Source organism: Magallana gigas, chromosome 1 (assembly GCF_963853765.1).
Source record: "Magallana gigas chromosome 1, xbMagGiga1.1, whole genome shotgun sequence".
NCBI lineage: Eukaryota > Metazoa > Mollusca > Bivalvia > Ostreida > Ostreidae > Magallana > Magallana gigas.
In genome coordinates this window covers 27,888,416-27,915,978 of record NC_088853.1, presented here as the reverse complement: position 1 = coordinate 27,915,978, position 27,563 = coordinate 27,888,416, and the positions used below count along the sequence as shown (strand labels likewise).

The window sequence follows — 27,563 nt, the reverse complement described above, 5'->3', positions numbered from 1 at the left end:
CTGTCACGCTTTTATTTTTATTCTTCTTAGACCATTATTTATACACCAGACTTATTACGGTTTCTTCCGCTTTTAATGACCTTGACAATGAACATACAGCTGATGTGACCGGTCGGCAGGAGATGCCTACTCCTTGTAGGCATCTGATCCCATCTTTATCGTTTTAGAGGTCTGTGTTGTACTGCTTTGAATTTGTATTTTGGTTTATGGATTTTTGAGATGATTGACAGTTAGCTATTGTCATTTTTTTATTGAATAAAAAATGCACATTCGATCATAACTTTTATTGCAGTTTGTTATTAAGTAGTAAGTACATGTATTTCTCTAATAAAGCATTCAGTCTGTAGTGTTATTAGGGATTAGGTTTGCTTCCTTATCGGTTTGATTTTCGGAACCAGGTCTCAAACAAGCGATTTAATATTTTAAGAACTGTTATCCACTATTTTTAACACTCTTTTGTGTAAACGTTGTAACGAATATTTATATAAACCTAATAGATGTATAAGTTACGGAAATTATATGTAGCAAATGTTAAAAAATAAAACCACATGCATGTCTCCAGTAAAATGATAACATTTTGCAAGGAAGAACAAATAACTTTTAATTGTTTTAATATGATCCGTGAGATTTTGTATTTTCAAACATGAATTGAATATTGAGTTTTTTATATATGCCCACTTCTAGTAAAAATAATGAAAAAGAGATCTTTTTAACATTTCGATATTATTTTAGTGTGCGTGGATGAGTTTTAAGATTATTGGTTACTTTTATGTGTGAATCTGTAGTTTAAACGATAATATTGTATTGCTGTTGAAAATTGTAATAAAACAAGGATTTTTTTTAAAAATCGATATTATAAAAAAATTACTTTCTAAACGACAAAAATATTAGACAAGAGGCCAAAGACCTTAACGGTCACATGAGTAGCATATAACCCATACACAAACTTGTCGAGGAGTCTCATACATTTATTTAATTGGGTTTCATTCTGGAGTAGAAAAATTATACATGTAAAGGATTATATGCGGTATGGTGAAATATCTGCCCTCTTTCAATCAATTTTAAAATAGTATCGTATATTAATCAAATCTTCATAAGTCATTGTACAAAGGATGCCTATTACTTTTATCTTGATTCGCTGTTTATCTATGTCTTCCCCTGAATGACATAATTCCGCAAAAAACAAATGAAAATATTCTTATTTTTGCTTTATACATGTATTTTGCATTCAGAAGTATAGAGCACAGGTCTGCTCAAGTACGATTTTAACATTTGCTTTTCTTCATATAGTTATACACATTATACTTAAATATGGTACAGGCTATATTTAATACATTTTTACTATATGGCCATATTGGCCCCTACAGCCAAAACCCCTGACCCAGGGGCCTTGAATTCCACAATTTTGGTAGGGGGATTCATGGACATCATAACCATGCAACCAGTTTATTCCTCATATGTGTGGGAGTAGAGAAGAGGATTTTTGAAATTTTGGCTTTTTTTATTTGCATATTTGGCCCCATTTGTGGTGCCCCGGGGGTGGTAGAGCCACGTATTTCACAATTTAGATTTCTCTTACCATAGAGATGCCTCACACCAAAAATGGTAACAAATGGACTTGTAGTTTTTAAGAAGTTAAAAATGTAAAATTCTTTACGCACGACGGACGACGCACGACGACGTATGAAAACGGATATTAATAGGTCACCTGGGTTTACTCCTGTGACCTAAAAATATTGAATCTATCCTTACCTTATCTATGATCGATGACCAGGTAAAAGACTATACAGATAATTACAAACCATGGTTTGGCGTGTGTCAAGTATACTTTTTTTATTTAAAAAAGGCGAAAAGAAAGAAGTCATTTTTCTTTATTTTAATGAAAAGTTTTAAGTTCTCATACCTTCCTCATGCAGTTCATTTACATCATGTTGATTTTGGGAAAAGAATGGCTCTAAAGCTTCTGGAGTTTCTACATCAGTATGTTGTTTGCAGGTTTGATTTCCTAGTAAAACAAAACAAGCAGATGTGCTTTTTTATCATCCATATTAGAATAAAGGATTATATTTCTTTTTATAATAGACGTATAAGTTACGGAACATATATGTAGCCCATGTTTAAAATAAAAGCACATGCATAAATCCAGTATATTGTGGAATCATTTAATTTCGTGGGGGCCAATTTTCGTCGATGGCTTAAATTTTACAGGTTCGTGGGGACGTAACTTTGTGTATTGTCATATATCTCATATACCAACAAAAGGAAATATAACTTTATTACCCTAATTTACAATTCGTGGAGGATGTTTTTTCGTGGATAAGAGGTACCCACGAATTTAACAAAAATTGAGCCACCACAAATTATAATGATTCCATCGTAATGACTGAATTTTGCAAGGAAGAGCAAGTATCTTTTAATAGTCTTAATATGATCCGTGAGATTATCTTTTTCAAATGTAAAACAATATTGAGTAGTTTAAATATGTCAACTTCTAGTATCAATAAAAGGAATAGGATTTTTTTTTAAATATTTCGATATTATTTTAGTGTGCTTGGATGAGATTATAGATTATTGGTTATATTTTGTGTGAACCGGTAGTATAAACGATAATATTGTATTGCTGTTGATAATTGAAATAAAATTTGGAAAAAAAATTAAAGATCGATATTATTAAAAAGAAAATTAACTTTTGTATCCGTCCTTACCTTTTCTATGAATGATTACCAGATAGCAGACTATACAGGTAATTATGAACGCCACAATCGTTGTTCCTATGACAATCCCGCCTTTACTGTTCTTTAATTCAGTATGGTTCGTATCGTCTATAGGTTGAACTGTCGATGTTAGACTGTTTTAGAGGAAAAAAACGCATGTTTTACAATACACTAATCAAACTAATAAATATTAAACGATTAATAATTCAAGAAAAAAAAGAGTCGAGATGCACAATTAACCTTAGTAACCAGATTTATTACCAAAGTACACAGTAACGATAGCATAAGGTATTTAAGGTATTTAAAAAACAGTTAAACTCTAGGTGTGAAAAACGTAAATCTTACCTTTGACAAGATGGCTCAGCAAGGAAACATCCATTACCAATGGATGTGCAATCAGGCTCTGTAAGAAAGATTCAAATATATGTTACTGCTTTAATCGCTTATTGCAGTAAAAAGTTATTTTTCTTACGTTCTAGTGAAAACATCTGTACAAACGATTAATTGCAAATATCTGTGAAAGAAATACAGTTACAATCGATGAAAGGGATAATATCCAAAATTACTTTATTGACACATTATCATTTTTTTTTTATAAAAGTTCACAAAAACGAAAATATATTCTTGAAATGGGAAATGTTCACGTTATTTTACAATTCGGAACTCACTTGGAATATCTTACACTTTTCAATGTTATCATCCGGGCTATTTTACGGCTGATGCGAAGCAGATTACCGTAGATTTTCTATTTTGGGTTGTGTATTAATTTTTTTTAGTGTAATCATAAATCATTGATGTAATTAATATACATTGAATTCATTGTACTGTTAATGTTAATGATGATGATAGTGAAATATTAAGAAATCTAAAGAATGTTACTTTTTGATGCTTTAGAAACAGAGACTGGCACAGTGTGTTATAATTCCAGAAATAGGGATATGGTTGTTATCTCCGTTGAACGCTCATAAAGAAACCCGGAAATTCTTATTTGTAAAGTATATATTTGTTACATGATTTTAAAAAGGAAATCCCATCGAGAATGTGTTTTATGTGGTGTCAAATTCTGTTTAATTTTAGAATCAAAGTAGAAAATTCGAAGTGCTGATCACCAAAATAAAAAAAATTAGTAAAGAACATCTTTATTTATTTTACACTGCATCGTCTTGGTGACCCTTTTTTACTGTTTCTAAAATGTCTTTAGATATAGCCATCTTGTTTGACATTGATAGGCAGATAAAATAAAATAAATAATTAAACTAGATAAAAGAAAGAAAACTCTTCCACGCACAATGCATCACTTATAAAACCATAATACATCGCTCTGTCCATTTTTCATGCATTAAGTTACGTGTACATCCTTATTCCATAAATATTGTTAATTCAGTATAAAAATTACAACAATGACAATAACTCTACCGCAAAATAATGTGTTTAAAAAGCTCTTAAAAAGTATAAATAATCAAGAGATAAATATCAGAGTGGCAGTGATATGTGGCGTATTTTTTTCAAGCGCCTTTGGCTTATGATATATTTTTGTATTACAGTAGGATACCAATGAATATTTTTCTTTTCATTTGATTTGATACATACTTTCAAACAGGTTATTAGAGACATGAGAAGTATTTGGACAGCCGGAAAGGAAGCCAGTGCAGCTGTATGAATCCACAGCTGAATATTGATTGCTCAAATATAAACAAATGTCTGAAATTTAAACAAAGTTAATAACATTTCATTAATATTTACTATCTACAGACTCATCATAAAGTGTTAGTAATGCGTCCTTAATAAAAACAAATGGCAAAATAGTTCCTTAGGTATTTTTCTCAGTTTCTTTCTTTCAAAAACATATTTAAAAGCATTATTTTTTTTTATATAAATATTATGTGACGGAAATACATAGTTTGGAGGAAAAGGCAGGTATCTGCAATGATGCTAATTCAATATTAACATTATGTTAAAACAAAAACAAAACTGCTGTAGCATTACGTTCGGATCTAGTACTGTTTTGCTTAGTATTTTTTTTTTGGAAATATTAACGTACGTTCTGTGTACTTACTCTCTTGTATCAATATAAAAGGATAAATATAACAGAACTCCAGCAGTTCTGTTATGTTTTCATTCGGCAAACACACGTATCCATTATCCTCAGTACAGTTGATAGCAGACGACCGCTCATTCCACTCTGTTTGATTCCTTGGACATTGCTTTGTTAAGAAAACTGGAAACTCATAACCGTCTAACTTTTTCTAAAAATAACATCAATCATGACATAATTGTTAAAATAGTAATTTTCATAAGACATTTCGTGCTCATTGCAAAAAAATCCCGTGTAATTCAGTAAACTATATGTAATATGTTTAACCATTTATTGACTCTACGTCAGTGTATAGGTTTGATAAAACGCGACCTCTAAATATAGAATGAATATCATTCATCTTGGAAAAAGTATAACTCATGTGTCTTACATAATACTCATTTAACAATTACTAGTCAAATTAGTCAAATGAATTCTTATAAAACATTCTATCTAAAGTATCATATACGCAGTTGTTACAACCCCCCCCCCCTTTGATTGATCAATGGGTAACTTTGCTTGAAATGTAAAGAAAGACTTCGCCCATAATTTTATATATGAGCTGTATAGCTGCACATCAATAATCAATACAATACAATATTCATGTTAAATACTGAAATCTGAAAGGTTTAGACGCAGTTGATAATTCGATCCATTACCCTCAGCGTTAGCAATACACTTGGCAACGGGTAACATTATATAAATAGTGCCTGTTTGGGAGGGTAACAGTTGAGATTGACACCCCAAGGAAACCATTGTCAACCGACATGAAGCGGAGGTTGACAATGGTTTTTGAAGGGTGTCAATTTCAACTGTTATCCTCTCAAACAGGCACTATTTATTTTATTATAGGTAGACTGATGCAGAGTCGGACACCCTTCATTTTCCCAGAGGTTTGCGGATCGCATCCAATTGCGTACCATAAGGTATAGGGTATAGTCTGAAAGAGCTTGAAATTGTCTACTTGATATGTTCGGAACACCTCGATATTTTATCTCATAATGCCTAGTGATGTGACTAACCAACAACAATTCGTTCGTAAGTCGGACACATTCGTTCGTAAGTCGGACACATGATTTTAAGTCGGACATAAAATTAGATATTGGTATTTTAAAGTTGATTGCACGCGCAGTGATGCATCATGTCAATTAATAAACTTAATTCTAAACTTAATGAAAATTATACTAAAAGAGTGCTTAAAATGTTATGGAACACCTCCGTGCTGTGAGGTACCACCTACCAAAATAAGCAGTACAATCGAGTGTAATTATAAATAGTTTCTTTCCCGAAATTTTGAGCAGTGGGTTATAGGTTCACTTCAAAATTGTACATCATGAGTTCGAATCCCGCTGGGGATATAAAAAAAAATATTTTTTTCGGGAATCGGGAAAATATCATCTGCAACACCCTGTGCTGATGTTGCGTTTTCTGCAAACTCAATGGATGATTTTTCCAAAACATTTTGTTTATCTGTTGTCAGGGTAGTTGGGAGAACATCATCGGCTGACAGTAGTTGTGTATAATGTTCCCAACTTTGGTATAAAGGATCTTGATCAAGTTTGGTTCCCCCCCCCCCCTGAAATGAGTGCTGCTGAAAACATCAGTTTTTGATCGTGTGTAAGAGTACTCTCAATAATAGCGAGAGCATCACTGTTTGAACAAGTTGTGATCTCATTGCTATCATTGAGGCAGGGAGTTGATGCGCATAGTAAATCAAGCAGTGGTTCTTCGTCTTGTGCTAAATGGCATTCTAAATGGCATTCGTCTTCAGTTTGAAGAGAAGCCAATTCAGCGATTCCATCAGTAACCACAGACTCTGAGGCAGTTGTGGCTCCTGATGAAATCGCTGTTGAATTAAAAGTTTCCGGGTGGCCTGATTCAACGCAGAGGTTTGGAGCATAAGCTTCATTTGGAATTACATCGGAGTTGAAAGGATATATGCCTGTAGCTGCAAAACCATTTCTTATTATCGAAGGCATGAATGATGTTTGCCAAGCAACCCTGAAAAGTTTGAGAAATTGTTTATTACCGACAGAAACCACTGTCTCTCTGATAAAATTGTCTACTGTTGTGTTCCAGTGACATTTTAAGGACTTAAACACCGATCGGTCAAGTGGTTGTGTCCACTGGCTGGTGTGGCTTGGAAGTTCCACAACAATGATGTCGTTTTCTTTTGCAAGTTCAAGAAACTCAACATTGTTGTGAGACCCATGTCCGTCGCAAATTAATAGCTGCGGTCGTGACGGTCCAATGTTCTTTAAAAAAGTATTTGTGAACCAGAGTCTGGCAAACCCATCTTTCGTCCAACCAGAATCAGAAACAGAGAAATTTGCACCTCTGATTGGTGATGTTTGCTTCAAAGTCGAAGCTTTCCAGTTTTCTTTTCGTTTTCCCCGGGAATACGAAACGGGGTGGTAAAAAACCAACGCCTGCATTCGCGCATGCAATTACTGTGATGAGCTCACGAAAGGACGAAGTTTTTCCGTGTAAAGTTTTGATCCCTTACTTGGCAATTACTTTGGTTGGTTTAGGAGCCAAACTGATTCTTGTCTCATCCATGTTCCATATTTTGGATGGCTGGTCATGAAAGTTTGGCGATAAAACGATTACTCCAAGTGCTTTGAAATAACGATTAAGGCAATCCCTAGACATGGCATTGTGTCGCACCGTACTTGTAGCCTCAGGGAAAACTCTGGATGTCTTTTTGTGATCGGCTTCGGCCGATCACTATTGTGTCCATATGAGGCATCTGGCAAATGCTTCCATGTGCGCACACATTCCGCTTGCATAAGTTGTTCTTATAAAAACTTGAAGTTTGGTTTAGTATTTATATAACATTTTACTCAGTTTTATTTCAATTCATTTACCTTAAGAGATGAAAACATACATAAAATACAGTTCGACCTGTTAATTCAAGAATGCACATTTTGTCTCACGCGTAAGAATTTCGATCGAAAGTTTCATTCAGTAATGCAGTTGACCTCGATGACTTGACCTCAATCATAAGAAGATGCTCCATGAACATGTTCCATGAACTGACCTCGATCTATTGATGTTGCATAATAGTAGCTAGGAAGACGGCTTGATTTATAAACAAGGTTACGTTACAATGCGACCTCAATAGCAAGTTATGATGGTGTAATGAAGAATAATGACCCCCGTAGAATAATGACCGGGGGTCATTTTTCTACGTAGAATTATGACCCCCCGGTCATTATTCTACGCAGAAAAATGACCCCCCCCCCCCCGGTCATTATTTTACGTAGAAAAATGACCCCTTTGCCTGAATAATAAGTGTCATTTTCATAAAAATGAACACACTCCACATGAAGAAAAGTGACCCCCGTAGAATAATGACCCCCTTGTAGATTAAAGTTTTTCAGTATATTTTTTTATTATTTGTGAAATAGTTTTTACACTATTGTTATTTTTACTGCTGCAGTTTACAGAAAGTAACAGAAATTATAATTCATATTACAATAAACTTAAAGTGAAAGAAGGGGTATGTCTTAGAAAATAATAATCCTTCCGTTTATAACAAGATATTGACGTATTGCATCGGGATCTGGTTGTCATCTTAACAATTACATTTACATATATCTATGGTGTTCCGATAGGGCCACTTCGACCTAAGTTGCAAAGGCGATAGTGCGAAGGCGAATGAGCAAAAGTGCGAAGATGCGAGACGAAGCGCGAAGATGTGATGCCTAAAGTGCGAAGGTGCGAAGGCGAAGGAGCGATTCTACTATCGCTCCTTCCCAACTTTGCACTCTGGCCTTTGCATCTTCGCACTTTCGCCTTCGCCTTTAATTTTTTGATTGCATTCAGTCTCGGTCGATTACATAGAACTTAATACAGGTACGAATGTTTATAAATATTTGAATGTGTACATGTAACATATATGTTTACCAGTGCTGGCTATGCCTAATCATTATCTACTCCACACACAATTTAATGTCCGCCATAATGTGTACATTTGCACTTCTAGACTCCTGTCACTTACCAGCCGTCTGTTTACCGTGGACCAATCACATTAACATTCTAATCTTTTTGCTCATGCATGGATCTAGAGGGGGAGAGGGGGTCCGCCCCCGGAAAATTCAATATTAATAAATTTACGCAGTAAAACGGGATAGGAGTCCGGACCCTATCCCGCTGAATAATTTAATTTTATTAATTTTATAAAAAAATTCCAAAATATGCCTCGGAACCCTTTAAACGATGGAGGGCTCCGCAATTATAAAACATAGGTAATAACAGATTACAAAGCTCACCGAGACGAGCCATCACCTTTATGAGGCATCACTTTTATGAGACCACCTGTATCATATTATATGAAAACCATCCTTTATGATCATGGATATTCATGGATTCTGTTTTGACACAATATTGTATATCATCTGTTAAAAAATTGTATGATAATCATATGTTCATACCGTATAACTGGATTTTTCTACGGGGTGCTATTCTTTGCGAAGTTCGGCGATCAAGTCTTAATCGCAAAAAAATAAATCAATTGCAAAAAATACGTCATGAAATGTCCCCATAAAAATACCCCTTGTGAGGCCTCTTCATAGAGTCCGAATTCACGCTTCGTTGCGTAATACAGGTATCGATAATTGGTCAATGAATACCCCGTAGTTAGTAGTCACTTAACTCTTTGCCGGCAAAAAATAAAAAAAAACTTTATTGTTTAAATGTCTAGTAATAAAATTCAATAAAAATAGACTTTAGTGTCAAAGTAAAATCGCAAAAACTAAAATCGCAAAAAATGAATATACCTATTACAGGATCAAATCGCAAAAATTTGCACCCGCATTAAAAACCAGTTATACGGTATGTTAATCAATACAATAATACAAAATTAAAATTGCATCCTATCATACTTACAATATATATCATATAATACCATAAAATACCTTAACAAATTGTGAGATATATTAAGCATTGAATCATTATCTTTTGAAAGATGCGGTCTCATAACTGCAACGGTATGTGGATACAAATTCTATAACGCGCTCTAGCGCGTTATGAAAATTTGTATGCACTCATCGTTTCAAATAATGAATCAATGCTTGTATTTACGTTTTTTAAACATGTATTTCCTTCCCGCAAATATGATTTTTTTTTTAAAAGTCCTGCCTTATTCAACGAGTAGTGCGAAATTAACAGAATGGCCACTGGAACAGCCGAAATATGCTGACAAAAATAGTGCACAGCTTTTTAAATTCTAAAAACACAATTTTATTTTTCTTTCTGTAATTTAATTAATTTACTCTTGGTAAACTAAGAAATCAATTGAATTCATTTAACTGTCAAAATATATTTACATCAATGAAATATTTATCAGCGTAAGTATAATATCAGGTAGTTATCCTATTTGAAGTCGCGAGAACAGTCAGTTCTTGTTCTTCGAGAAATACTGAAGGAATACTAACTGTATTCATACGCACCAGATTTGGTGATTGGGTCTTCTGTTTTGTGCGTAAAAATCACTCAAATCAACCAATGCAATTTAATAGAGGGAAAGAAAGTGAATGTAAATATTATAGCATGATATTGTATTCTATGATAGAATATAATTTGATACAACATTGTATCATGTCAAATGATACAATATCATGGGATAAAGTAAAATATTATAAAATACAAGCATATTATATACATTGTATCATATGATACAATAATATATATTAAAATATTTTAAAATACATTTTCATGTGTTATGATAATATATATTATAAACCAATATCATATTATACAATAGTGTATGATACAATATCATAGAATAAACAATATAATAGCATAGGATGCAATATTATATATTGCAATATCATATGTAATAGTATCATGTGATTAAATAATGAATAATACAATTTAATATTATACAATACTGTATCATAATAATCAATACTATACATAACAATATTATGATACAATATCATATCATAAAATCTCAAAAAATTGATACAATATTTTATCGTATCATATAACGCTTTACAATATAACATATGGTAATATATTGTATCCTATTAAACAATAGTGTTTCAAATCATACAATATTTTATCATAGGAATCATGTTACATCATTTAACAACAACCACATCTATCTATCAAGCACGTCTGAGTGAGGTAGGAGATTTCTTTGGCATCCTTGATATTGGAGATCAGGCTCTGCTCCCAAAGCAACCTCTACGTTTTATTTATAATAAAGTTAAATCAACTATGCAAGCTATCATCTATAAAACATGTGACCTGTTTCAAAAAACTAAACCTCATCAAGAATCATAAACCTATGGCTCTGATTCAGCATTCAAGCCTGTCAGGTGCATCAGTATCATAAGACGCACCATCCATGCACGATTGGTGAAGTTAAGGCCAGTTATAACTAGGATATCATCATCAGAGGACACAAGCAATTAAAACGTTTACCTCCTTCAGTACAGTCGGTTCAAGCATATCTTTTACAACATACACCATATCATAGCATAGCATTGAAATCTCATAGCATAGGATTGAAATCTCATAGCATAGCATTGGAATCTCATACCATAGCATACAATCTCATAGAATCGCATTCGTAATATCATACCATAGCATACCATAGCATAGCATACACCATTCTTTTAACTCGGTTTTAAATGTTTTTATTCGAAAAAATAAATGTTAACATCATATTTTTGTGGTGGACTTTGGCTTCTTATTTTTTAACTTCAAAATGTGTGGAACTCTTCTGTTTATGGAGGCGTTTTTGTTCAAATCTTATAGCATACCATAGCATACCATATCATTAAGCCATTCATTTCAATTTCTCATAGCATAGCATACAAATCTCATAGCATATCATTTAAATCGCATACCATAGCATAGCATAAATTTGTAAAAGATATGCATGAACTAACTGTATCTCCAACATACGGCTCTGATTCAGCATTCAAGCCTGTCAGGTGCATCTGTATCATAAGACGCACCATCCATTCAGGTTAGGTGAAGTTAGGACATGCAATAACTAAGATATATATTTTGAGCAGCCTTTATAATGGCGATCAAGCTCTGCATCACAAGTTACCTATGCGATTCATTCATATTACAGTTTAATCAGCTATGCAAGTTTGAACTAGTACTATTATCTATTAAACATGTTACCTGTTCCAAAAAACCTTAACATTATCCAGCATCCGAAACCTATGGCCCAGATTCAGCATTCAAGCCTGTCAGGTGCATCAGTATCACAAGACGCACCATCCATGGACGTCTGGTGAAGTTAGGACACGTAATAACTAAGATATCATCATCAGAGGGCGCCTGTTTCAAAAACTTTATCCAGCTCATAAAACATTAACCTCCTCATGGATACGAAACCTAAAGCCCAGATTCAGCACTCAGGCGTGTCTGGTGCATTAGTATCATAAGACACACCATCCATGCAAGTTTGGTGAAATACAGACCAGCAGTAATTTAGATATTCCTATTAAAGGGCACCTGCAACAAAAACTTTAATCTGTTACAAAAACCTTAACCTACTCCAGCATCTGAAAGTTAGGAACCAGATTCAGTAGGTCCAGATGCATCATCCATGTAATTTTGGTGAAGAGAGGACAAGTAATAGCTTAGTGAAGGAGCTGCAACTAAAACTTTAACCAGCTCCGGTGTCGTATAATCAAAGGTCCGTCCCGTAAAAGGGTCCGGCCGGACCTTTAATTTTAAATTTAACATTTAAGGTCCGCCTTTGCTATAAAAGGGTCCGGCCCGTATAAGAAGAGGTCCGCCTAACATAAAAGGTCCGGGGTATACATTTCATTTCTATCTTTTTAATTTCGAGAGTTTTAATTTTAATTCAATTTTAAGTCCCAAAGTGAAGGATATTAATCAATTTATCTTTTTAATTATCCATGTATACATGTATTTTTATAATTTCTGTTACTTTGATTAACATATTACATGTAACATATTAGAATCAACACCCATTATCAACCCAACCACCCAGCCCGAACCATTACATTATATGCTCTCTCTCTCTCTCTCTCTCTCTCTCTCTCTCTCTCTCTCTCTCTCTCTCTCTCTCTCTCTCTCTCTCCTGGTATTTCCATCATGATGATGTGTCTCTCTTCTTAACTAAATATTCATGTGTAATATTTGATTAATTTCAGCACTAAAAAGCAACTTTACGGGATAAGTATGGCTTATTCTATCTTCTTAATATTCATTTTAACAAAAAAAAGTTTCTAATATTTAACCATTTAATATTGTCAAAGAAAATTGAGAGGGAAGTTAAGAAATACAGGTATAGATAAAAAACCATAAATAGATCTTACAAATTATTGTTGTTAAAAGAAATATCTTCTCAAGGGAATTCCATGCATTTCTATCTCTTACATTAGGATTTGAGCCAAACCATTTGTTTTGCTTGTCGTTTGTTTTAAATTTTATCTTTGTTTTTGTTTTGATAATTTTATCATGATAAAATTTTCAAAACAAAAACAAAGATAAAATGTAATCTATCCTTAATTAAGGATAGATTACATTTCATTAATATGAGCAAAATAAAAACGATATCCCTAATTTTGAAAATATTCAAAGTTTTTCAATTAAGTAATTTCATATTTTTATCTAATCTTTCTTATAAAAATTTGTTTGCTTCTAATACAAACATTTAGGAAATTTTGGAGTAAGTATCTATTTTTTTGTATGTAGCATATACTATATGATTAATAAGTCAATAACTTAATTTAACATATAATGCTCTTAAGGTTGAATAACACATCATCACAAAATGGCTGACCGCTGATCGAAACGACATTTCGTTTTATCAAAACGATTTTATGGACTGAAACATGTAACTTGATCAATGGCCGAGTGGATAAAGTGTCGGACTTGTGATCCGTATATCCCGAGTTCGCATCCCGCAGAGGTTTTTTTTGTTACTTACTGGAATAATTATTTTATATATTCACTTTTTATCCCCAAACTGCAATTTTTTCGCTTATTTGACATTTATACAGTTTATTTATCATTATATCTTTCATTATCAAGAAATTTCCTTTTAATTCGAGTGACTTTTTCCAGGTGTGTTATTCTACCTTAACAAGGAGAGTGACATCTTAGTTTAAGAAATCGTGTTCATTCCTTTTAACTTTTTACAATGAAATAAAATGAATTCAACATATGACGAAAGTAATAATGAATAATCAACTCTTGTACTTTTCAGGTGAACATAGGTATACTCTATACCTGTGCCCCTTAGAGGACCCCTTAATTATCTAATTGTCTAATCTTCTACCCTCACATATACGTGTATCATTAATTTTGTTTTCACAAATATCATAACATGCATTTCTTTCCGAACCCTCCATAATAAAAAAGATAAGATCATTAGATGAAAATCAAAACCGTCACCCAAATTTACCTTATTTTAAGATTATTTCAAGGAGACGGACAATCGTTTGAAAATTAATTCCAGGGGTTTGTCACAATTTAAAAAAAAAACGTCGGATGAAACTTAGTTACAAATATGTTTCACTACTTCTTTTTTTTTAAAAAAATTAAATAACACTAATTTTTCTGTATTTTTGGGGATACAATGCATGTACATGCAATGGGCCCCACTTCTATAACTGAAAAGTAAATATAACTAGATGCGATCTTGTTGCGAGCAACGAATAGGTCTTCCAGACGAATTTTAAAATCCTAAACTCTAAACTACAAAAGTTGTCATTAAACACTTCGTTGCATTTGCAATTGCAAAGCGGAAAACCATAATAAAAAAGAAAAAAACGTGTTCCTCTCTTGATACTCTGACATTTCAAATAAAACATGAAAATAACAAAAAAGAGACATCTCAATGATATATCCGAGATATCTCAACATAAGAAACGCAATAATCATCTCGATGATTTGCCATGAGATTTTAATCCTGGGTAGAATTTTTGAAAAAAATTTAAAATATATACTATCATTAATTAGAAAGTTTTAAAAAAGACAATTTTGTTTGGCTCCGGTGACGACTGGACATGCCGTATAAATCATTGATACCTTTGCTGCACATCTACATGTTTAGGTCTATCATATAGCAAATCTTGGTTACTCAATCACTTTCCGTTATTGAGTCTTGCACAGTCAAAATCAGAAAAGATTCTTAAAATATCTGAGATACCTCAATAGAAAAAAGCAATACTCATGTATTTACCATTACAATAATGCGCTGAAAAAAAAGTCTGGAAAATTCTATCGAAAATTATAAAAGCAAAAAGTACAATTTTGCTTGCTTCTGGTTACGACCAGAACTGACAGACAAGTTATTGATACGTATTCTGCACATATTCATGAAAAGGTCTATCATAAAGCAAATATTGGTTGCTCAATCACTTACTGTTTTTGATATATCGCGCGTACAAAATCAGAAAAGAAACATATCAAATAGATATCTGAAATATCTGAAATGAGGATAACGTATATTTCATTCGAAAGGATCTAAAATAGATAGAATTTTTCATTAAAAAAGCCGATTTTTTGTGTCACCTTCGGCGACTACTGAAGTGATGGACTAATAACTGATACAATGTATCTATTCTGCACATTTACATGTTAAGGTCTATTTTCATAGCAATGATTGGTTGTTCAGTCACTAGACTTTATTGAGATCTCGCGCGAACAAACTCAGAAAATTAACATCTCAATAAGATCTGAAATATCTCAACAGAAGAAATGCACTTTTCAAGTATTTGCCATTTCAACACGTGTAATATTTTGAAAACAATCTGGAAAATTCTATTGAAAATTACAATGATAGAACATAGAATTGTGTTTGGTACCCGGGACGACTGGATTTTACAGATAAAAATACATAAACAACGTCGCAGGCGTGCGGCGACTGTCCTTACTTAACGCTCTATATACGTTGTCTTCGGAAACAAATATAGTTTTGCACTAACATTTTCAGATCTAAAGAAATATATGTAAATATAATACACTTCGAAATGTTGTCATTACAGCGCGTTTTCATGATTTTATTGCAGCTGTGACACTACTTTTGGAGCAACCCTCGTATCAATCCCACAGTGTTGTGTATTTGGTGATCTGAAAAGTGTAAATGTCTCCGAATGTTATTCATGTCTCATTTAACGTTAAGCTCGAATGATGTAGAGATTATTTGACTGATAAAAAATGTTTTTCTTTTATTACTAGCTTCGATCAAAGAATGAGCTATTGACATTACGTTACGTACACATTATAGATGCACATTTTTTATTATGGGGGGATGATTCGTTGACAAATATACAAAACACTGAAATTTTCAAGACGGTACCAATTTTTTTGAGTGAATGTGGTCGTTTTTCGAAAAATGTTTGAAATTATAAGGTGATATTATATATGCAGTAGATTGTTTATTCATGTATATTTATGTGTATTCAATATATTCAATATTTCAATATATTCAATGTATGGTAATATTCATAAAATTTCATTACTAGGAGAGGACTATCTAAGTTTTAGAACTTGTGTCTTATCCTTTTGATTTATTCAATAAAATATGTTCAATTCAATTCATCAAAGAATGTCATTTCAGTGTAAATGTCTCCGAATTTAAATTAATGTCTCATTTTAGTGTTAAGCTCGAATGATGTAGAGATTATTTGATTGATACATTTTTTTTTTCTTTCATCACTAGCTCCGATCAAAGAATGTCATAATTTTTCTCCACCTTTCCCTTTAAACTAAATCATTCTTTAATTTCTCATGTAAAGAAATGCATCTAATTTTGTGAGGCTTTGAAATGTGAAGTAGTAAAACAAATTAATATGGTGCCTTAATGGCGCTCAGACAGCAATCTGAAGATAATTGCTAGACAGTTTACAAATATATTTCTGCATCAAAATGCTTTGTTTCATAGCATTTTTATCACAAATAATATACTTTCTATCTTTTTTTTTTAAACCTTAAAAGAGAGAGAGAGAGAGAGAGGGAGAGATATTATAACTTAACAAATTATCAGACTTTTAATCCTTTTTTAAACACCTTACCTTCAGTCAGTCAAAAGATGCTTTTTAGTTATAAGTACATTGTACATGTATCATCTAATTAATTTCTTTTGTCTTTTCACGCCCTTATAGTTACCACAGTTACGTATACACTACTAAGTATATTGTGAATGTATACCCTCTGTCCAGGTAATGCACATGTGCGACCTTTTAGTAATTACCTAAAATAATGATGGACTCTACCTAAAGACGTATGAATTGTTAGTATATTATCAAACGTTTCTGATCTATTGAAAATTAAACAAAGCACGAGAAAAAAAAGACAATATTGTTTGTGCAGAACACCACAGTGGAGCCTTTTTTCTCTCTCTCAGATTTGGGGTTTATTCTGATTAGGTAAGGTGTGAATGCCTGCAGGGCTTCATTTACCCGTGTGTACGTGTCGTGAAATCCTCTACTAATCCGTATATACACCGAAAGAGATTTAAAAACAACGGGACTACGTGTAAATAGTGTGTTCAAATTATTGTAAAAATACTCATGTTTTTATTTTTTTTTCTCCGATTCGCAAAACAATTTGTCAAAATCTAATCCGCTATCAATATTTTTAAAATATTCCACAACATAATTTAGTGATACGGCTATACTGTGATGTACCATACGCTAATGGCCGAGTGGTTTATATAAACAAAGACATATTTTAGATACATGTAAATGCACATGAGCAAAAAGAATAAAACTCTGAGATAAATTGCAATAAGTGACTACGGGTAGGACCTTTTCTTATAGGGAAAAGCCGGACCTTAAATGCTAACATTAAAGGTCCGGCCGGACCATTTTACGGACCGGACCTTAAATTATACGACACCGGACGCCGACGCCGGGGGTATAGCATATGCTCCCATTGACTTCGTCTCGGTGAGCTAAAAGGCGAAAGCGCGAAGATTCGAAGGCGAGAGTGCGCTCGAAGTTGCAAAGGCGAAGAAGCAATAGTAGTATCACTTCTTCGCCTTCGCAACTTAGCACTTTCGTCTTCGCATGTTCGCGCTTCGCCGTTGCATCTTCTATATTCTTCATATTGTTCATGAATTATACTTGCATTGATGATTTCCACAATACAAACTGCTGGGTTTACAAGTTCATCACCCAGAATTAATGATGAAACCAAAATTATGAAAAGTTTACTCCACTGTTAGGCATTATAACCAAGCTGTAGTTAGTAGGCACTGACAGCAGCCATTACGCCAGTAGAGGTTAACGGCCAATAAGCAAAATCGTCAACGTACTGAGAGTACTCGTACAGAAAGTATATTTTACTTTATCCTCGGCATACTTTAGTAAGTTTAGTTAATATCAAGATGATTAATGCATCAATAGTTTGTATGAGCATTGGTTACTTTGGATACAATAAAAATCGTGTGATCAAAATCAAGCGGGATATAAACCCCTAACATGGGCCTTAACCTGTTATCGACGCTTTTAGAAACAACTACTTTTATTGTAAATAAAAACATTTTTGGGAACAAATTTTGTAATTATTCATGGGACGTATGTGTCAACTTTATATTTCTTTGTAAATCAAGCTGGCATTATAAATGTATAATAAGCAGATGTACGCATGCAGGGGGTATATCCATTAACACCCCATGGTCAAGTTACCTAGGTTGTTTGATAGTATGTAAGTTGCATTTGCGCACAATAGGGTCACCGAGTGTTAAGTGTCACGTATGTTTTCACCATAGTTCAATTAACACGTCTAGCATTCGAATATCTTTATTTAATTATTGTCGTAATATATCATGTCAGATGTGAATATTATCTCGTTACTATTTTTTCTGTTCTGGCTGCTGGACGCAAGAAATTTTCATGAACTTTGTTTAACCCATCCACCCACATTCCTTTAAACATACGATATAGTATGTAAGATTTTTTTCCCCATATTTTCATATGAACACTGTTTATTTGTGAGGTGGCGGTTTTTAACCCCACCTTTGCAAAATTATTGTCATTTATTCAATGATTTTTTTTATTATTTACTCTGTTGTTTTCATTTTAAAACAATACAAATGTAATTCATTGAATAAACGACCTTTAATGCAATAACTTGTTTTATTTTCTTTGCAAATAAACTTCGATTATGATAATGTACAGGTTTTTCTGGTGTATGGTGGATTTCCTTTACTGGAAAAATTCGGTTGTCAAAAAATCTTTTCTTATCATAATCGATCAGTGTTTATTATCTATTAAGATTTACTATAGTCAGGTACTCTTCACAAATTTGCTCTAAAAGAATAAAGTATATTCATAATCAAAAAACAACATTACAACAAATGTTTAGAATATTGATGTTCTTGTATTACGTAGAAGAAAACAAAACTAACGCAGAATGACTTTTTAAAAAAAATCACTTTCCCCAAAAAATGTAAATAAGAAGTATTCATATTCCTGCGTTACCTGCCCCCTTAGTCTTTTTCCATAAAGATATAATATACATGTATCATTCTTCGATTGACAATTCATTCATCAATGAATATCATAACATTACAACAATTATTCTTTCATGATTATTGTTTGTTAATTATCACACAATATCCTCATTGAATATGAATTTGTCTTTATTTGCGTCATTTTCCGCCGTATGTCGACGAGAGAAGTAACGTAACTGTTAACAATCAATTTGTGGCAATGTCAGAGTGTTTTGCGGATATGAAAAACTATATACAGCGATTTATTTACAAGTTCGGTGTTTATAACTTTAAAATAAGTTGAACAGAGTGAAAAATTAAGCAATTTCAAAATCAAATCTTGGATACGGGGTAACCAATTTCTATTCATGTTTACAGGTGAGGGGGGGGGGGGGGTCATTTTTTTATGGGGGTCATTTTTCGTCATGTTTAACATGAAGAAAAATAACCCCTGGGTCTTTTTTCTTCAGAAAAATCCAGTTATTCTTCAGCTAGGGGGGTCATTATTCTACGTAGAAAAATGACCCCCGGTCATTATTCTACGGGGGTCATTATTTTTCATTACAATGGCATTCAATGTTTTTCAGTTGCATTACATTATTTTAATACATCTCTTTCTTTGTATACACGTTAATGCTCTTTTAGAGCCCTACTCAGTATTCTGAAGAAGAAGATACATTAACATTTAATGATTACGTTAAAAATATAATACTAGACAAGGAGTTTACGAACGGCTTTCCCCAAAATTATTTCAAAATTAAATTTGTTGACAGTTTATAATGATGAAATTATGGTGTACAGATTCAAAATATTCTATATGTTTTAGAAATACAGTACTTTTTAAATTATTTTACATCAAACTGATCATGTTGAATGCTTCTTGCTCATTCCTTTAAAAGGAATACTTGTTTTCATTCTCCTCCACCACCTGCCGCTTTTAAGTGCCACGCCTTTAGCTTTTGCTACGGCCCCCGCAAACCGAAAAAAGTTGGGTTTGCTGAATCCAATCCCCATATTCGCCCTCTTTATAGCCACGTCTACCATTTCAGATTCTTCATTTTCTGTAAACATGGGTTTCCTACTCCAACTAGCACACTCGGGGATTTTCCCGGTAATTCGATCACTCAGGGAGGATTTGGGTACTTTATATTTTTCAGCAGCTTTTCTTATTGAAAGATTGTGGAATTTAACATCTGCAACAGCAGCACTGAATGTCTTAATTTTAGGCAATGTTTTACTGCTTTTTTACAGAAATGACGTGAATTTACGGTGAACCGTACGCGCATAATTTACACGCATGTAACAATTCGTTGTGCTACCCGTTGCTAGGTGTTGCTAACGCTGAGGGTAATAGAACGGATTATCAACTGCGCCTAAACCAATCAGATTTCAGTATTTAACATGAAAGTATAATAAAACGAATTGTTATATGCGCGTAAATCATGCGTCGTAGAATTCACGTCATGTGTTTATTAAAGGACAGGTGACACAATCACAAAAACATTGACCAACAAGATGGATTGCGAATGTGTTAACATTTCTGCAAAATTCCCCCTGCTACTCCCATTTGTTTCATTATAAGCTTTTGCTGAATTATAGAGCTGATAAGACGCGTGACCTCAATATGCATAATTATCTGAAGCCTCTGAGATCGGAAACCTTCGGTGCGACGTAATAACCGACTCACACTAACAATTTGTTGTTTCATTTAACCACAGGGATGTCTAAATTGCTCTTATCTAAAATCTGAAGTAATTCAATTTTGCTAATTGACATTAAAACTCCGAGAACCCTGTAAATAAACATGTATTACTCTAAGCTTAAAAGCCCCAGTTCTGTTTCCTCAGCAATTGTGAATTGGAGTAAAAATGATGAACTGATAATTTATTTTTAATTGACCTATGTACTTCATGATGCTAAAAATGTGTCAAAGGTTGGATTTGCAAAAGATAGAAGTCATCAAAAATGTGTAATTATTGTTGCTAAAGAAAGGATTTTGTTTTGTCAACACATAGAGAGTGATAATGTATGAAGATTTTTTGTAACCAGGAATGTCACCAGATCTTAAACCCTTATTAAGTTTATTGGACTTATTGATTAAGGATTAGATATAAGAAGTATTACTAGAATTACTGGTGCATGTGAGCAAATATGTTTGTAAATTTCTTCAGGTCCACGAATTCAGGGGTCTACCTTAATCTCAATACTAATACTGTGGTTTCATCAATATTCGTTGAATACCAATTTTCGTGGATTTTGTTGTTAAGTTGATCCACGAAATTAAATGTTCATTGAAGTTCAATTTCAAGTAACATTTTGTATTGATAGGGTCATTGGCCAGGAAATTACGTATCCTTGAAACTGTGGTTTTCAGAAAATCCACGAAAATTGATACCCACGAAAATTAATGAAACCACAGTAACTCAAATATCTTTTTATTTCATTTTTGAGTGTGTTATTAGATAATGTTTGTTTTTTCTGTTTACTTTATGCAGCAATATGAGTTGCTGTGTAACATTCTTTGTATTCATCATCTGTCTGAATAAAATACCACACCTTTTAATTATACAAGGATTATAATTTTTTGAAGAAAATTTAATCAGAAAGACTATCAGTTTTCATAATCTGTTAAAACTGAACCAATGGTTTTTCTACATAATACTCATATTTCGAAAATGCATTAATTCCAAACTCCTTGAACTTTTATATCTAAATGGAATTTGATCTTTCATTATATCATTTTTAGGGGATATTTCTTCTGATTTGTCTATAGTTTGTTCTCTATTGAACAAATCTTAACAAAAAACCAACACATTCGAGCTGTTTCGCTGATGGCCCGTTTAAGGTATACTTTAAGCTTCTTGAGTGATACCAAAGAAAAAAAATTAAGAAATACCTTTGTCAATTTTGTCAAATACCTTTTTTAAAGCTGCTTGGTCCGATTTTTTACCTAATTTTTTGCACGCTTTTAAACGATGGTTATGCTAATCATATGTATGATAATAGACATTGCAGTAGTTTTCCCAGTCAATTAATCCAAATTTCAATGAAAAAAATTACGTACAAAATTTGCTAACAAAACAAACGACATAAAAGGGTACTGCGTTATTTCGCCTCATTTTAAAGTTCACCCCTGACGACGACGAGACGGGTATGGTTGTATTATGACTTTGGCATCGCATTAAGTAAAGGTCGAATGATTAGACTAATTACAAATAAACATGTGTACATTTTGTTCGCTTATATTTTTGAAATTTGTTTTCTTTACAATCGATGCATAGCACGCGGGTTGAATAGCCCCAATTATTCGGGGGACGAAACCAAACGGTTCCCTTTTTTAAACCTTCCCGTGAAGCATTTTGGTTTGTTTTTTCGTTTGCCTAAAAAGAAATTATTTTTATTTACTTTGAATATTTCTAACTTTGGAAGGAGACTGATTCTGCTGGTGTAAATAGGAGAAAGTCTATAACTTTCGAAGATAAATGGTTTGTATAGAGAAAATGCTGATACTGTCATAACAAAAAAATCGGACCAAGGAGCTTTAAGAGCTATAATGATAAATATGAATCTATGTCCTCTAAAACTCCTACAGAGTTAGAAAATGACCCCTGGACCCATTTTTAAAACTGTCCTTTTTACTCCAAACAATCACTCGAAAAGAGTTTAAATGTCGAATAAAAATGAAAAATCTAAAGAACAGGGTTGGTCATTTTTGCTGTATTCTTCATGTAGGTTCCTTATTTTGAAGATAAAAAATGAAGAAAAAAAAATCTTGAAAGCTGTTTTAGGAAAGGTTACACTTTGAGTTAGATTTAACATGAAAACTTCTATGGACAATTCTTGAAATATTTTATACCCTGGATTTGTTACTAATGTTTGTTGCTTCAACTTGAACAATGTTTATGTCTTCCTTTGTTTTTTCAGCTTTCTATGAAAAGTTTTGACTTGTTTCTTGCTCCCTTACGTTGAAAAAACGTACCGGTAAGTACCGAAAACGGAAGAAGGTAGAAAAATATTACCACTTCTGTTTTTTAAACTAAAATCAGATTAATCGAAATCTGAATATTCATTGATAACACATATATATATATATATATATATATATATATATATATATATATATATATATATATATATATCACAGAGAAATTCACTAAATTGGAGCTCCACCTCTACCCAGGCCGGGGCTTGAACTCATGACCTATGGAACTCACTCTCTTAGCGATAAGCGGCCACCGCGCTAACCACTCGGCCATCTATACAAGACAAAAATCTTGCTGTCGATGACAAACGGAACCTAGCGCGCTGGTCACTCACATCATGGTCGTTTAAAATACAGGTGGAATACAGATAATTGAGACGATGCACATTGCTTTCATATATACATTGAATAAGCACAAACATTGCAATAACTCTCAAATTGACATATATCTGCCCATAATGAATGTTTTAGATACATATAAAGCACAGGGAAATTCAGTGTATTGGAGCTCCGCCCCGCCCCGGCCGGGGCTTGAACTTACGACCTATGGAACCCAGTATCCTAGCAGTGAGCGGCACCCGCGCTAACCCCTCGGCCATCTTGTTTCCCAAGACCGGAAGCATGAGAGCCATGCTCAACAACTTTACACACGACTGTCATTATCAATCGCTACTACACGAACCAATATCATTTCAATATTTCTTTCCGTTTCTAGAAAATTGCTAACGAAACTTTGTGAAGAATACAATAACTAGAACTTTTAAACTCTTTTCTTTACAACATAAACTAAGAACTCATCGGCATCTCTTCAACCCTTGTTATTTGAGAAATTAAAGAAAACCAAAAAATAAATGTTACGGCTAAATGACCCCGAGACTCTTATTTTTATAAAGATGATCTGTCAAATGTCATTCTAATAGTTTTCGATACACATTTACATGAAATACAATTATAATAATACGGTAATCATATTATTCTCATATTAAAGGCAATACATATGAGATCTATGCGTAGCAAAAGTGTCAATGTACGTTTTTAACATTATCAAAGCAATGTCTATGCGTTTTCATTTACTTTGTAACGTTATTTCGAGGTTTTATTCCCTCCCCCTTTCTTTTTTTTGAATACCTCGAAAACTAAGACACAATAATATGTCATAAATTATTGTTAAAATTGACATAGTGAATTTAAATCTAAAATGTAATTGCTCAAAACTAAAATCTCAATATTGATTCTTTTAATTTCTCGTCTTTCCGTAGTAAAAACCGGAAGAATAGGAACCGGTAGTCCACAACCTTACATGTACGTGCTATTAAAATGTTTAATCATTTAGATTTCATTGAATATAAGTATGTCATTGATTTAGTTCTTTTAACAGTAAATTAAAGCACAACAGTAGTTAGGCTATGTTTCATCTCACTTTTGGACAAGATCATAACACTTTGAAATTTTTTTTATCAAAGTGCGATTTTTCATCAAATTCAACGTACTTTGAAAAAAAATCAAAATTCGCTATGACTCTACATCACAATTTTTATAGACATTCAAAATTATTTTTACCTGATTTCGTTTTTAGTCAGGTCAAGAGTTTACAATGAATACATTTAATATAAACATTGTTTGATATGGCCTAGCATCACTGGAAACGGGAAGTGGACAACCAAAGATACAACCCAATTTACAATATACAATGTATGAATATTCAAATTTATTGATTACTCATTGATTTCTTGAAGAATGTTCCAGCATCTGTCCTTCCAAAACATCATTAGACAATGTATGTCTACACTAGTTTGAAACAAAACTATCATACTGGTATTTGGGGGTGGGGGGTGGGTCATAACATTTTCACAGTGCGATAACATGGTCCAAAATTTAACGCACATTGAAAAAAAAATTTCAAAGTGCGTTATTTTTCAAAGTGTGTTGTAAAAGGGATACAATGCACATTTGGTAGTTTTTTATATAGAAAATATACTCTCCCAAGAAGAAAACGCAATGTTTTGTCAGGCAGTAAAATTAAGTTTAAATGCTTAATACGTTAGGTGAACATTTTAATAGTATGAATAATGATTGTCGTTGTATTATTTGTTATTATCATTTATCAAAAAGACAAAATTTAATGTTTATTTGCACAAATACATCAGTGTATTGCTTGACTTCCTCTTGCTTGCAAACTGTTGTAACATGTCTACGCATTGATTGAAATAAACGTTGAAATTGGATCTGGGGTATACTTTGTCATTCCTCTTATAGTCTCTGCTGTAATTGCAGAAGAAAATGCTGATCTGGTTGATGCATGCCTATTCGTTTATCCAATTGATCCCAGAGATGATCAATGGGATTCACACCCGGGGATACGGATGGCCAGGGTAACACAGTGAAGTTCTGGTCAAGAAGAATGTCGACAGTAGTGCGGTCTGGCGTGGTTGTGCTGAAAACCTCTCTCTCTCTCTCTGATTCTGATGACTTGAAAGAGATGAGGCTGGAGTATCTCGTTGCGATACCTCTGTGCCGCTAAATTGCCAGAAACAAGAACCAGTGGCACCAGTGACTGTAAGAAATAGCGCCCCACACCATAACACTGCCCCCACCGAGTCTGTCAAATTTTACCACACAGCTGTTTGCAAATTGCTTATTTGTTTCGCCTGTAAACAAGCGTTCGGCCATATCGGTGCTGAAGCATTACTCTTTCAACACTAAACCAGATACTTCTCCAGTTCCTTAGAGTCCAGTTCCTAACTATAATGCACCATCCAACCCGTGCACGCCAATGTTGTCTCCCAAAGACGGCACCAAAATAAGGTTGTCTGGCTCACAGTCCAGCTTCCCGCAGGCGATTTCGCACTGTTTGTGTGGATATTCTGCGAAAGCCATGTATGCTTGAAGCAGTCTGTGTTGCCGAAACTTTTCTGTTGCATAGATGGAAAATACTTAAATGCCAATCCTGTTGCGCAGTTGTGATACGCGGACGACTAGTTCGCGGCCTATCATTTAACGTCCAAGTCTATAAATACCTCTGTCAGAGACGAGAGATTGTACTCCTGTAAACATTATAATGTTGAGCACTCCCCAGCTTCGTGACGCCATATTGCGATATTGTGCATAACAATGTCTAGTCTTGGCATACGTAAAAATTGTCCTACAGCTAACAATGCCAAATATTTTATTCATAATAGTATTATTTAGTTAACATACATCACACATACAAAAGAACAACAATTTAAGCGTCCAAAGCGCTTTCCATTTTCTTGAAACACCAATCGAACAATGTTCCTATTTTCTATTTTAAATTTCAAATCAGTTACGGTTGATCGCACATCAAATTTTGCCATTTAATATTAATCTCTGGTAATATGGAAACCTACGCATATCATTTAAAACTATTAAAGTTATAAAGTTGTATATAAAAAGTTATTTTATTAATAAAAACGTCTTTTGCAAAAATGATACTACATGTTACGTTTCTTTTTTGGGAGAGTATGTACATTGTATATAATTGTGAGTGAGTCTTTAAACTTGTATAAGAGAAATGCTTGCAAATACGCGCCTTTCTAGAGCAAGATATAAGATATATTTATTTCCTATTTAGCAACCATACCGCGTATCAAAACCAAAAAATAAATTAACTGTCTTATTGTTTTATTGTATAGAATATATATTAAATATTGCTTACTAGTACTAATCTTGTACACATTCTATGCATAATATTTTTTTAAACTTTAATATTGATTGAATACAACGCTCTAAAATAAGAGAATAAAAAGTTTACTTACCAACTCGTACTGGAGAACAAAAAGAGGCAATAGTATTCCAAAAAACAAAAGACAACATAGTATATTCCCCTCCATGACGTCCTTCGACAAATAAAATCTTTAATTTTAATGTGTATAAATATGATTTCCTCATACCCGAAACAGAAAATGAATTGTCCTTGAAACGCGTTGGGTAAACACGAGCTGCCTGTAGCCTAGTTCAAGTGCACCTAATAGTAAAATCGAAGATCTTTATGCTGATCATTTTTTCCCTCGATACCTGTGTGATGTCATGCAGAGACTAAATAACTCGACAGTTCCATATTTTGATCTTACTTTATCTGGAATCAATAATGTGAAATTGTTTATTTAAAGCTGTTTGGTCCGATTTTATATCAAATTTTTTGCACGCTTTTAAACGATGGTTATGCTAATTATATGTATAATTATAGACATTGCAGTAGTAGGTTTCCCAGTCAATTAAACCAAATTTCAATGAAGAAAAAATACGTACAAAATTTGCTAACAAAACAAACGACATAAAAGGGTTCTGCGTTATTTCGCCTCATTTTTAAGTTCACCCCTGACGACGAGA

At 33.3% G+C, this 27,563-nt stretch overlaps 1 protein-coding gene and 1 long non-coding RNA gene across 2 annotated transcripts in view; both read right to left on the bottom strand.

The window, feature by feature from the left end:
* LOC105336714 (uncharacterized) overlaps positions 1–27,563 on the bottom strand; it is a 408,324-nt gene that overhangs the window by 35,585 nt on the left and 345,176 nt on the right. The gene's annotated exons all lie outside the window — the stretch shown is intronic.
* LOC136273485 (uncharacterized) lies at positions 1,890–27,174 on the bottom strand. Its single transcript, XM_066077929.1, has 6 exons — positions 26,990–27,174; positions 4,771–4,960; positions 4,305–4,415; positions 3,060–3,117; positions 2,706–2,848; positions 1,890–2,005 (listed from the first exon to the last, which is right to left on the bottom strand). The coding sequence occupies exons 1-6, from the start codon at positions 27,062–27,064 to the stop codon at positions 1,890–1,892; spliced, it is 693 nt and encodes a 230-aa protein (XP_065934001.1). The 5' UTR covers positions 27,065–27,174.

Bases quoted from the DNA above. Each gene is read 5' to 3' on its own strand.
- LOC136273485 (XM_066077929.1), bottom strand. From the start codon at position 27,064: ATGGAGGGGAATATACTATGTTGTCTTTTGTTTTTTGGAATACTATTG. The intron at 4,961-26,989 runs GTAAGTAAACTT...TGTTATTTTTAG, and splicing joins TTGTTCTCCAGTACGAGTTG to AAAAAGTTAGACGGTTATGA. The intron at 3,118-4,304 runs GTATGTATCAAA...TCTTTCTTACAG, and splicing joins CTCTAATAACCTGTTTGAAA to AGCCTGATTGCACATCCATT.